General features: G+C 43.3%; 1 protein-coding gene across 1 annotated transcript in view; it reads left to right on the top strand.

Moving 5' to 3' along the window:
- The window catches only part of LOC126236988 (MFS-type transporter SLC18B1-like), a 61,344-nt gene that overhangs the window by 29,538 nt on the left and 18,974 nt on the right, over positions 1–12,832 (top strand). The window contains exons 2-5 of the mRNA XM_049946713.1: positions 6,463–6,558; positions 9,826–9,899; positions 10,503–10,650; positions 10,741–10,809. Of these exons, the coding sequence (XP_049802670.1) occupies positions 6,463–6,558; positions 9,826–9,899; positions 10,503–10,650; positions 10,741–10,809 (387 nt within the window). The remainder of the gene's footprint in view (positions 1–6,462; positions 6,559–9,825; positions 9,900–10,502; positions 10,651–10,740; positions 10,810–12,832) is intronic.

Here is a 12,832-nt window from a genome sequence, read left to right as displayed (position 1 = left end):
GTGTCCTTAGGCTGCAGCCTCAACTGCCATATATGCGCCCGCGACGCTGGAAGTTTGCCCAAGCCGATTGGACACTTTTTTCGTCTCTAGCGACATTTGATGACCGTCGCTTTCCCAGCGTCGACGATGAGGTCACACATTTTACCGACGTTATTCTTACAGCTGCGGAACGTTCAATACCACGCACCTCCGAATTGCCCCGGCGCCCCCCAGTTCCTTGGTGGACCGAGGCATGCCGTGACGCAATCCGTGAGCGGCGACGTGCTCTTCGCATTTTCCGTCACCATCCTACTTTGGCAAACTGTATCCGCTATAAGCAACTCCGTGCGCGATGCCGTCGCGTCATCCGCGATAGCAAGAAGGCAAGCTGGCAATTCTTTATTAGCTCATTTAACACCTTCACTCCGTCCTCGGAAGTTTGGAGTCGGCTTCGACGGTTCTCAGGCGCGCCTAGTTTCTCCCCGGTCTCTGGGCTCACTGTCGCGCATGATACCTTAGTGGACCCCGTCGCAATTTCTAACTCATTGGGTCAGCACTTTGCTGAGATTTCGAGCTCTTCACATTACCCGCCAGCGTTTCTCCCGAAGAAACGTGCAGCGGAAGTGCGACCTCTTGCTTTCTCCTCTCAAAATCGCGAAAGCTACAATACTGTTTTCTCCATGCGGGAACTCCAACATGCCCTCTCTTCTTCTCGCTCCTCCGCCCCTGGATCGGATGGTATCCATGTCCAAATGTTGCTGCATTTATCAACCCATAGTCTGCGTTACCTCCTTCGCCTTTATAATCGAATTTGGACCGACAGTACCTTTCCCAGACGATGGCGGGAAGCTATCGTCGTTCCCATTCCGAAACCTGGAAAGGACAAACATCTCCCCTCTAGCTATCGCCCCATTTCTCTCACGAGTAGTGTCTGTAAGATTTTGGAGCGTATGGTGAATTACCGTTTAGCTTGGTGGCTGGAATCACGCAGTCTTTTAACACCTGCCCAATGCGGATTCCGAAAGCATCGCTCTGCAGTTGACCATCTTGTTGCTCTCTCCACTTATATCATGAACAATTTTCTCCGGAAACGCCAAACGGTAGCAATATTTTTTGATCTGGAGAGAGCATACGATACCTGTTGGAGGACAGGCATCCTCCGCACACTGTTCTCTTGGGGCTTTCGAGGCCGGCTGCCCCTTTTTCTTCGCGAATTTATGGCAGAGCGAACATTTAGGGTGTGGGTGAACACTACTCTCTCCCGTACTTTCTCTCAAGAAAACGGGGTACCCCAGGGCTCCGTGCTGAGTGTTGTACTGTTTGCCATCGCTATAAATCCAATTATGGATTGTCTCCTTCCTGACGTCTCGGGCTCCCTCTTTGTGGACGATTTTGCGATCTACTACAGCTCTCAACGGACCAGCCTTGTTGAACGACGTCTTCAAGGATGTCTCGATCGCCTCCACTCTTGGAGCCTCGAAACCGGCTTCCGTTTTTCTCCCAGTAAGACCGTTTGTATTAATTTTTGGCGACGTAAGGAGTTTCTTCCGCCCTCCTTACATCTAGGTCCTGTCAACCTTCCGTTTTCAGACGTCACTAAATTCTTGGGTCTTATGTTTGACAGAAAACTGTGCTGGTCCTCCCACGTTTCCTATCTTTCGGCTCGCTGTCTGCGAACACTCAACACCCTCCGTGTCCTGAATGGTACCTCCTGGGGAGCGGACCGAGTGGTCCTTCTCCGCCTCTATCGCGCCTTAGTGCGCTCGAAATTGGACTATGGAAGCATAGTCTACTCCTCTGCTCGGCCGTCTATTCTTCGGCGTCTCGACTCTATCCACCACCGTGGATTACGTTTAGCGTCTGGAGCTTTTTACACTAGCCCTGTGGAAAGCCTTTATGCTGAGACTGCTGAACCTCCGCTGTCCAATCGGCGAGCGGTCCTTATGAGCCGTTATGCTAGCCATCTGTCTTCCATGCCTGCTAATCCAGCCCATGACCCTTTTTTCGACGCCTCCTTTGATGTAGGGTATGCAGGCCGCTCCACCTCTCTACTACCTCCGGGAGTCCGCTTCCGTCAACTGCTCCATTCTCTTTCCTTCCACTTTCCTAAAACCTTCTTGACAACTTGGGGTACAGCACCGCCTTGGCTCCGTCCCCGGATCTGTCTGCTCCGTGATCTTTGTCAATTTCCCAAGGAAGGTACACCTTCACTTGTTTATCGTCGGGCATTTGCTGCTCTATGTGCACAAATGACGGACGCCACCTTTATTTACACCGACGGCTCGAAAACATCGTTGGGTGTAGGGAGTGCCTATATTGTTGGCGACGCCCCAAATCACTTTCGGCTTCCCGACCAGTGTTCGGTTTATACTGCGGAGCTTTTCGCTGTTCTCCAGGCTGTCCACTACATCCGCCGCCATCAGTGTATACAGTACGTAATCTGCTCGGATTCTCTCAGCTCTCTCCTCAGTCTCCAAGCTCTTTATCCTGTGCACCCTCTGGTCCACCGGATTCAGGACTGTCTGCGCTCGCTCCACCTGGGGGGCGTCTCGGTGGCGTTCCTCTGGCTCCCGGGACACGCTGGTATCTGTGGGAATGAGGCGGCCGATATAGCGGCCAAGGCTGCAGTCTCTCTTCCTCGGCCAGCTATTCAGTCGCTTCCCTTCACCGATCTACAGAGCGGTTTATGTCGCAAAGTTGCTCACTTATGGCTTGAACATTGGTCAACACTTCCCCGAAATAAATTGCGGGAAGTGAAAGCCCTTCCTTGCGCTTGGACCTCTTCCTCCCGAACGCGTCGTCGGGAGGAGGTAATTTTAGCTAGACTCCGGATAGGGCACTGTCTTTTTAGCCATCGACATCTTTTAAGCGGCGATCCTCCCCCACTCTGTCCCCACTGCTCTCAGCTGTGGACGGTAAGACACCTTTTAGTTGAATGCCCCTATTTTAATCCGTTACGCTCCCGTCTCCAGCTATCGCCTGATCTATCGTCGATTTTAGCAGATGACACGCGCTCAGCCGACCGCATTCTCCAGTTTATTAGTGACAGTGAAATGACGTCAGTCATTTGAAGTTTTATCGGGGACCATCAACCCCTCTCTGTAGTGGACTTTTAAGCCTTGTTTCTGCTTTTAGTGTGTCCAATTATTTGAGTTTCGTTCCCATTTTTGCTGTTTTCCATTTTCAGTTTTTATTATTTCCTCAGTAACGGACCGGGCGCTAATGACCATAGCAGTTTTGCGCCCTAAAACCACAAACCAAAAAAAAAACTCAAATCGACCACAAAGGCTTGGCGGATTTCATGTCAGCCTCATCGCTGGAAAGAGGTTTTGCTTATCAGACTGTGCATTGGGCACAGCCCTTTCACACATGGCTTCCGTCTCCTGCAGGAGGATCGATCATTCTGCGAAGTTTGTGGCATGCCGCTTTCAGTTCAGCATTTTGTGGCTACTTCTGTCCTGTACACTGAAATTAGTGCTGCCTTGGTCTCGTTGGAGATCTGCCCACCATCATCGCACATACTGATACCAGTTTTACAAGAGTGGTTAAATATTGTTAACTGTCAGTCCTCATCCCTAAATTGGTGGGGAACGGCTGCAAACTTAAATACGTTATAAATTGCTCTGCATGTGGGGACAGCCTTCGTCCCTACCCATGAGATTTGCATGTTAACTTTTCGTTAGGGTGATGATCATGATGATGTTGAATGCCCCCTCAGGCATCAGCAACAACAAGTGTCACACCCATCACTATCAATGTGCTAGTGAACACTCTCGGAGCACTGGTCACCTTTGTGCTACAGATGAATGACTTTCATATTTGGCACAGCTCCCACCCTCAAGCCTTGGCTTAATGCCAGCTTCAGGGGACCATCTGATGGGCCTGTGTTTGGACTCTGTCCCATGGTTTCCAATTCTCTCCTGCAAAAACGCAGATAAAACATTTCTTGTATTACAGCCCATCCTGACCCAGAACTCACTTGCGTACACAGTGCTTGGACGTTGTTGCAGTCTGGATTTTTTGGACTCGTCTTTGAAAAGAAGCTGGCTTGGCTGTCCCATCACCATCAACGAAAGACCAACTGCATGCAAAAGCATAATGCTCTGTTTCCTTGCCCACACCTCGTGGGGTGAGGATCAAACTACTCTCCTCTGTATCTACCAAACTCTGGTCCAATCCCATTTGGACTACAGTTGCCAGGTTTATGGCTCAGCAGCACTTTCACCCTTTAAATTGTTACACCCAGTTATAATCATAGACTGGCCACCCTTCTGTATACAAGGGGCATCAACCCCAACAGCCATCCTCAGGTTGGATTACAAATAGGAATGTAGGTCATAGCTCTCTGCCAGTACCTATCCCCTGTGTGTTTACATTTGTTTTTTCTTGCAGCACCACCCCCCCCCCCTTCCTCACCTGCCCAAGTTGGTTGGTACCCAGGCCATAAATTAGGACCCCTCTCTTTCCAGAATCTGACCCTAAAGTTTTAGTTACCCCACAATCTTCCAGCACCTATTCATTTGTTCTTCGTGAGTATTTGATCCAACTGTCTTTCACATTGAGGGTTTTAAAACCATAGAGAGGATGGGCTATGTTTTTACGTCTCCTACAGGGGAGGGACACTGTTCATTGCAGGGAACATGTAGAGTTTTTATGGTGGAGCTGATGATCATTAAGAGTGCTATATTTTATTAAGCAGGCCTGCCTCAATGATGTTTTAATCTGTAACAACTCAATGAGCAGCTCTATCATGCTTTGGTCTCTGTTATTCATGAATTTTTCTGAACTTAATCATATGTCTGCTCCGTTGCCATTCTGAGTGTTGCAAATAGTGTGCATTCCAAGCCAACAATTTGTCTAGAGAAAAGATTACTCACCCCCAAGCACTTAGACAATCTCAGATGTAATTTGTGGGTGCTATTAAGGCCTCTGCCCACTTGCAGATGGAAAATCTAGTGAGCTACTGCCCCTCAAGAAAACTAATCACTATCAAGAAGACTACTATTGTCACATTCTTGTGAAAGGAACCCACCATTGTATTTTGTCTCCACACTGGTCACACTTACTGACCTGTAGTTTTATTTTATGTAATGAGCCACCCTCCTTGTGGTTGTGAAGCCTGTCTGGTGGAATGTCACAAGCTCCTGGCTCTCCATGCTAAACGCTGTCTTCCAAATTCTTTGTCTCTCATGTTGGCAGACAACTTTGTGGACAATTCAAATAGTTCTGTTTTCTCCATGACAGGTTTTTATTCTCAGATACAATGTTCTTAACTATGGTAAGAGTGGGTAGGTTGGCTGGGGTGTCTCCTGCCATATTCTGGGTCAAGGGGGTCCTCAACTTTGCTTCATTTGCTTGCTGCCTCTGTCATCCCTCCTTTCCTCTGTTTTAATTGCTTTTAGGCAGCTTGTATCTCTGTGCTGCACTCATTGTTTTAAGAGTAGCACACTGTTGTTTAGTGGGTGCTGTCCTCTTTAACACTTTGCCCATGATGATTGGTGAGTGGGACAGCTGTAGGGTGGACCTGTCCCCTTCACATGCAGAGCCTCAGGGTACATCCATATGCAGCCTAACTATTTCTCTCATCTTGTTTTATTATTGATGATCCAACCAATATCTGTTACATGTTAAGCCTTTTTCCATTTAGTTCTCTGGATCTCTTGACTAGAAAGCATCCTTTATTCTGTAGTTGTCTTTGCCTGCCAGCCGGAGTGACCAAGCAATTCTAGGTACTACAGTCTGGAACCGCGTGACTGCTACAGTCGCAGGTTCGAATCCTGCCTCGGGCATGGATGTGTGTGCTGTCCTTAGGTTAGTTAGGTTTAAGTAGTTCTAAGTTCTAGGGGACTGATGACCTGAGAAATTAAGTCCCATAGTGCTCAGAGCCATTTTAACCATTTTTTTGTCTTTGCGATTAGTCAGGCAGAGGTTGGGTATGGGCAGAGTTTCCCCTCATGTGGCTGAGCCCTGTCTGCTATCTGCTTTAACCTACATATGAATCAAACCTGTATACTTGTCTACAATGACTCTTTTTCTTACTCTTACTGCCACTCCTCCCCCTCCTGCCCACTCTCCCCAAACTACTCCGCTCTGGCATCAGTAAACTGCCTTCAGTGCTGCACTTGTATAATTACTACACATTTTACTCTCCTTGTCTGAGCATATTGCCTCTGGATGAACAAGCCCTTGACCAGAGGTGGGATGACCTCATTGTTTAGTCCCTGAACGTCTAGGGTTGATTCCCAGTCCAGCATAAATTTTCTGCTCTTGCTGTTGCATTGCCACAATGCCCTGTGCAGCTGGTAGTTATTTCCTTGCTCTCTCTTTCCCATCCTATTTCCTTTCCATTCCTTTCATCCCAAAATATTCATTTTCAAGGTACCTTCAGTCTTCAAAAAATTAAGGTTGAGATGACTTTAACCCATAACTTAATATAATCAATGCCACGTCAAGTTCTAAATTCCTATTGGGTATTTTTCATAGGCAGAAAAGAAAGGAGCAACTGCTACGGAGTATGGACTGGTGTTTGGTGTCTTCGAGTTGGTGGTTTTCATTGTCAGTCCACTGTATGGAAAACATGTAAGTAAATTAACTCTGATCCCTAAGGCTTGACAAAAGCATCATTATTGATAATGCATTATAGTATATATGTCTCTCTCTCTCTCTCTCTCACTCTCTCTCTCTCTCTCTCTCTCTCTCTCTCTCTCTCTCTCTCTCACACACACACACACACACACACACACACACACACACACCTCCTGTAGAGCTACATTGTTCCAGTGTAGGAGGGGGTGGTGGAACAGAGAAATAGGAGACTGGAGAAAATGTTGTAGATGCAGGATGAGTAAAATTGGGGTTCTGGGGTAGGCTGGAGGTGGGAGTAGGGCAGGAAACTAGTAGAAATATGTTAGAAGGATTATGGGAACAAAGGGTATTTTGTAAGGACAACCAACTCCCTTATATATATTGCAGAAAAGTTGTGTTTGAAGGGAAGAATCCAGATGACACAGGTTGCAAAGCTGGTGATGAAATAGATCATGGGTTCTGCCACTGTGTGATCAGCTCTACTCTTGGCCACAGTTTGGCAGTGGTAGACAGCTATTTGCTGGCCATGCCCACATAAAATGCTGTGTGTAAATTCCAACAGAACTAATATATCATATGGATGCATTCACTGGTGGCCATGCCTCTGATGTGATAGGATAGGCCTGTTGTAGGGTGTGCTGGATGAGTATATTGGACAAATCTTGTAAATGGGTCTTCCACCTGGGTCTTAAACAGGTGTATGATCCGTTGGCAAGTGTCTGAGAGTGGATACACCGTAACAATTAACAAGGGTATTCTTTAGAATTGGTAGGCATTGAATACATTGCCATTTTCATACTTATGGCACTTTCACTATAATCCGTTAATCATAATAATAAACCTGATACAAACGAACACAAACATGATGAAGCCATAGCCATAGCACATGAAAACTGCTGTTATGCTCTTGGAAGTAGGTCCTACTTACGTATTAGATATCTTATTACTAAGCTAAGTTAAATGAAACTTTGCAATATTAAAGTGTATTAACAGCCGTCAAAGTTTTTCTTAATCAAGCTTTAGCTACATAGCTTTTATTTCAAAAATCATGTACAGTCACAGCCTCTGCAGTGTTGTGCTCTGATTGTCGCGCTGTCAATGCACAGCATGAAAATAGCTGAGGCTGCTTTCAGTATGTAGTGAAACATGTGCATGGAACACGGTTAAAAAGCGCCGGGAAATAGGCCATTCTTAATGTTTTTCATAAATTTATGGAGATAATCAACACTGAAGTTTTCACAGCATTGTATATACTGTAGTATATGAAGAAACTGAGATTGAAGGTATAGAGCAGTAGATAGCCTTATGAAATGTGAAGCAACTCTGGTAAGTCATACTTTTTTTCTTATTCAATTTGAAATAGCCCCAACTCATAAAACTTATAATCGTTTTTATGAATAATGAAGGTCTTCTTGTTTCTAATTACATTTGGACGTGAAATTTCTGTTTCCATTTCAAATACAAATTCTTAATTATCTATGTTTTATGAAAGGTTGTTTTCAAAAGTTGTTTGAATGAAAAAAAAAACATAATTTAATTTTTAAAGCAGAAATGAAAAACCAAATCCTCTTTATTTGGACATGTCCATCGTCTTACACCACAGAGGTAGATAAGTATCGTAGAAACATGAAAAACAACCATTTTCACAGCATCGAACACATCATACAGAGGCTGCATTTTACATTTCCTACTGTACCATTACAATATGAACCCAACAGAACTTACCTGGAGCCAAGCTGCGGGATTTGGACCGAGAAGTAACAAGACTGTTAAGCTGCCAGATGTACTGGCACTAACGTGCACAGCTTTTTCACACATCACTGCCAAACGCTGGTGGGATATAGAACGGCTTGTCATATAAGAGAAAATGCTGCGTCTGGTTGGCTTCATGGATTCTGTTCTTGATAGGCTTGTTATGAATGCAGCAGGTGACACTTCCAGAACTGAAATGTATTTCTCTGCTTCGGATAAGGAAAGAGCTAAGAGATTACCAGACGGCTAACTAAGTTATAGCTTCAGTGGCTTCAATAGTTAACTATACACTGAAATCCTTCAATACTCTTTTATGTTACACACAGCTTATGCAGAAAAATTACCCTGGGGTTAGGTCATTTTCATCATTCTTGTTTATAATTACAATAGTACAAATATTGTGGGAGAGTTGGTGTATTATTTCGTTCTGCTTAAAAATTAAATGACATCGAAGCTGTATTGCTCCTCTGTTAGTATCTTTTTATGTGTGAACTTCAGCTGGCCACGTCACTGCAGGCTAGCTGTACCAGCTGATGGGCCAGCACTGTCCTAGTTAAATGAGCTGGTAAAGCTGTAGTCCTGTATTATCGCTAAGTCGATGTATGCGTAATGCACAGCACAAAACGTACCCTTATCATACTTGACAGTACTTGAGACAGCTTGGCTGCAGTCCCACATGAAACGGAAATCCAATGAGGTTCAATGTTTACATCAGGTTTACTCTTATGGTGACTGGATTACAGGTAACTAAACTTCCATTAATTCACTTACGTTCACACCATTGTGATCCCATTTCATACTGGAAATATAGTGTGATTTTCTTTACAGCTAATAGCTGGATGATGGTTTAAAAAGCTGGAACTGGTTATGAAATAAAGGAAAAGTTTAAATTAGTTTTAGTGGAAAAATTTGACATTCATTTAATATTAAGATCCTTAAAGTAATTTGTACAAAATTCTTACAGTGCAAATCCCACAATATCTATAACTGACTTAGTGTACCACTTAAATCTAGTTTTTGCACCAATTTAATTTCCACATACTAGAATTCCAAGGGCAGGTGTGAGTAGAGCAAAGTATGTTATAACAGCATTCCACAGACCAGCCAGAGAGATTATTGCACAGTTTCTCTGAGAGCATCCCATGTAAGTCTTTGTCAGTATAAAAACAAGAAGTTTCACTGATGTAGCCCTGTTTGGGTTCATTTAAATGCAATAATGTTCACAGGTTTCATAACTTCATGACATTTGTATCACTTGAATCCTAAGAGTAGTTAAATTCATTTCTCAATATGAGAATGCTATTTTTTTCCTCACTGAGGTTGTATTACGCACTTTCATAATTGAGATGTAAGTAGTGTTCTATTGGACACAAATTAAGGTAACTAGATGTTTGCCAAACTAAAAACTTACACCATATATACTTATCACTAAGGCACCCAAATGAATTTTACAGTTTCATGATTGTCAATTTAATTCATTATATTTTGGCTCCTTTTCTTCCTTTGCAGCTCAACAGGATAGGACCAAAGTATATGTTCAATGGTGGAATTTTTACCACAGGCACATGTGCTATATTATTTGGGTAAGTGTAGTAGCAATGTCAAATCAGAACTTTTCTTTCACTTTTGGCACCCTCTGTCAATAAGCAATTTCAATATTTTCAAGAAACAGCAACATCAATTCAGAATTGAACTTAACTAACGAGTAGTAGTAGTAGTAGTAGTAGTAGTAGTAGTAGTAGTAGTAGTACATTATGATGAGGAAATTAAAGACTAGTATTAACATATGTTCATCTTCAAGGAAAACCAAAATTATTTCTGATCTCTAAAGGCATGAAAATAGTAACTTGTTTTATAAATAAATCTATACAAAGATGTTATCTAGAGCCAATAACTCTGATTTGTGGGTATTCTTGCACAAAAGACATTGAATGCTAGGTAAACTACCTTTCCTCAGTTTGTCAAAGAAGAGCACTGAAAACTTAGGATTCTGCCTCCCCCTTTATAGTTTTCTTATATTATTCATACTTGGATATTTTCAGATATTCTAATAAAATGAAGTAATATTTTCATACTGTGTGTAAACAGTTGTGTATGACACCAGAGTACTTGTTTTTAATGTTGCCATTGTTTGACTAAAGGTGCCATTACTTATCTACTTGAATTCTTAATGATTGTTTTTACAGCCTGCTGGACAAAGTCAACGGACACTATCCATTCATTGTGCTGTCGTTTCTGATTAGAATAGTTGAAGCACTTGGAAATGCTGCTTTTTTGACAGCAAGTTTTGCTATAATTGCCAAAGAATTTCCAAACAATGTTGCCACAACATTTGTGAGTACAAAATTTTTACATAAGATGTGAAGTTCTATAAATTTATCTTATTATACTAGGTTCCAGGAAATAAAGTTTCAATTTTTATAGGCTTCACTGGAAACATTCTTTGGTCTCGGTCTCATTGTTGGACCAACTGTGGGAGGAGCTCTTTACCAGGTAAAATGTTACTCTTTCTAAACACTGAGGCTTTCTGGGATCCTATTGAGAGCATTTTTTTATCATAATGGTTATGAACATTGCATTTTATTCTCAGTTCTCTGCAATATTGTGCATTTAAAAATCTATAAAAATAGTGGTGCAAATTAGCTCACATTCTCCTTGGCTTTCAGGTTGTCAGTTTATTCCATGAAAGCATGGATTTCTTCCAGTGACTTCAGGGAACACTTTACCAAAATTCCTTGGCCCAACAAAGTTATACCTCCAGCAAACTGGGTCTGAGTTACCTGCACATTCTTCTGATGAGGGTTTTCCACTGAGGTCTTCCTCACCTATTATTTTCAGTGCCAGTACATTTCATAGTTAATCCAAGTCATTTAGAACATTGAGACAATACACACCGATTTTAAAGGCATGAGGATTCTAATTCTCACTCAGCCCACCAGATTTATTTCTCCATGGCTTTATATTAAATAATTTCAGGTGAATGTTGAGATGGTTCCTTAACAGAACAACACTACTTCCATCATCCAACCTTAAACTGAGGAAATATTGTTTGTCTAATAATCAGTAAAATGTTAGAATTTTAATCTTTCCTTCATCTACTGAGTTGTTTTTAACATTCCTTTATAGCACTGCATTTCAGACATTTAAAGTTTCTTCTTTAATAGTTTCTCTCTCTCAGCATTTGTTTCACATATGATTTTGTTTCATACATAAACATTAGCAACTATTTTTAGTTTCATGCCAATATTTTACAGCAGCAGAGCAGTTTTATAGGAGAATTCTTCCCTATCATTGCCCTGTTTCTGTCGCATTCGGGAGGACGGTTCAATCCCGTCTCCGGCCATCCTGATTTAGATATTCCGTGATTTCCCTAAATCGCTTCAGGCAAATGCCGGGATGGTTCCTTTGAAAGGGCATGGCCGATTTCCTTCCCCATCCTTCCCTGACCCGAGCTTGCGCTCCGTCTCTAATGACCTCGTTGTTGATGGGACGTTAACCACTAATCTCCTCCTCCTCCTTGTTTCTGATGTCACTCTCCCATCAATCATTTTGTGTATTCTTTCTCCGTGGGTTGCAGAATAATTAAACTTCCCTGCTATGGCTTCCCCAGTTTTGATGGTTATCAGGATGATAATCTGCTTCCTATTACTCTTCATTACAGTTACCTTTGATTCATTAATCCTTAACACAAAAGCAGTGCTAAAAGGGCTCCTTGTGTTCCTAAAAGTTCTCAAACATGCCTGCCCCACTCCCAGCTCTCCTGAGCTGTTTTTCCTTCCCAATGCCCCTCCCTGTGTTCTTACTTGTAGACCTGGCTATCCATCTGCTTGTATTCCTTCCAGTTTTTGTTCCCCTTGCCTTTTCCTTTTCATACTTCCTTTTGGACATTTTTGGTACATCTTGGGGTTTCATCTCCACTTCTAAATTCTGTCTCCATAGTGTGAGCTATTTATGGAAGAACTCCCTCCCTGGCATCTTCAGCAAGGATGCTTTCTCCTTTCCCACCCCTCTTCCTTTGTCCACCTTAGGCTCCCCTCTGATCTACTAGGTCACCAGCACATGTAGCCAGCCAATGTGGTGGGGCTGTTATGTACCCATCTGGCTGAGTTCCTGACAACACAGGGATCACACTACTGATACCTGATCTGTTGCTTTCCCATGTATGCCTAGGTATGGATGCTTGCCATTCAGGAGCACTGGAGCTCTCAACTGACAAGCCAGACAGTCCCAGCTGTGGCTGGGTGGTAGCCACGGGGAGGGCCTGTGATCAGAGTGGGTGGTATCTGCTTTGCGTATGAAACACATCAAGCTCCAAAAGCCTGGCCATTCTTCTCTGCTGTATGGGTCACTTAATGCTGCTTCTTATGACCCCGGGGTCTTCTGTTCTGTGGCTACCCCCTAGCAGGAGGGCCAGGCTTGCCAGCTTCCTACTACCTGATCTGCACTAGGCTGAAAGGGACGTGTTCACCACCACCACCACCACCAAGCCATTATTTTTTGTGGAAAATATTGAAGA

This window comes from Schistocerca nitens, chromosome 2 (assembly GCF_023898315.1).
Source record: "Schistocerca nitens isolate TAMUIC-IGC-003100 chromosome 2, iqSchNite1.1, whole genome shotgun sequence".
Taxonomy (NCBI): Eukaryota; Metazoa; Arthropoda; class Insecta; order Orthoptera; family Acrididae; genus Schistocerca; species Schistocerca nitens.
Note: the sequence above shows the minus strand (reverse complement) of the source record. Positions and strands in the feature narration are given on the sequence as shown.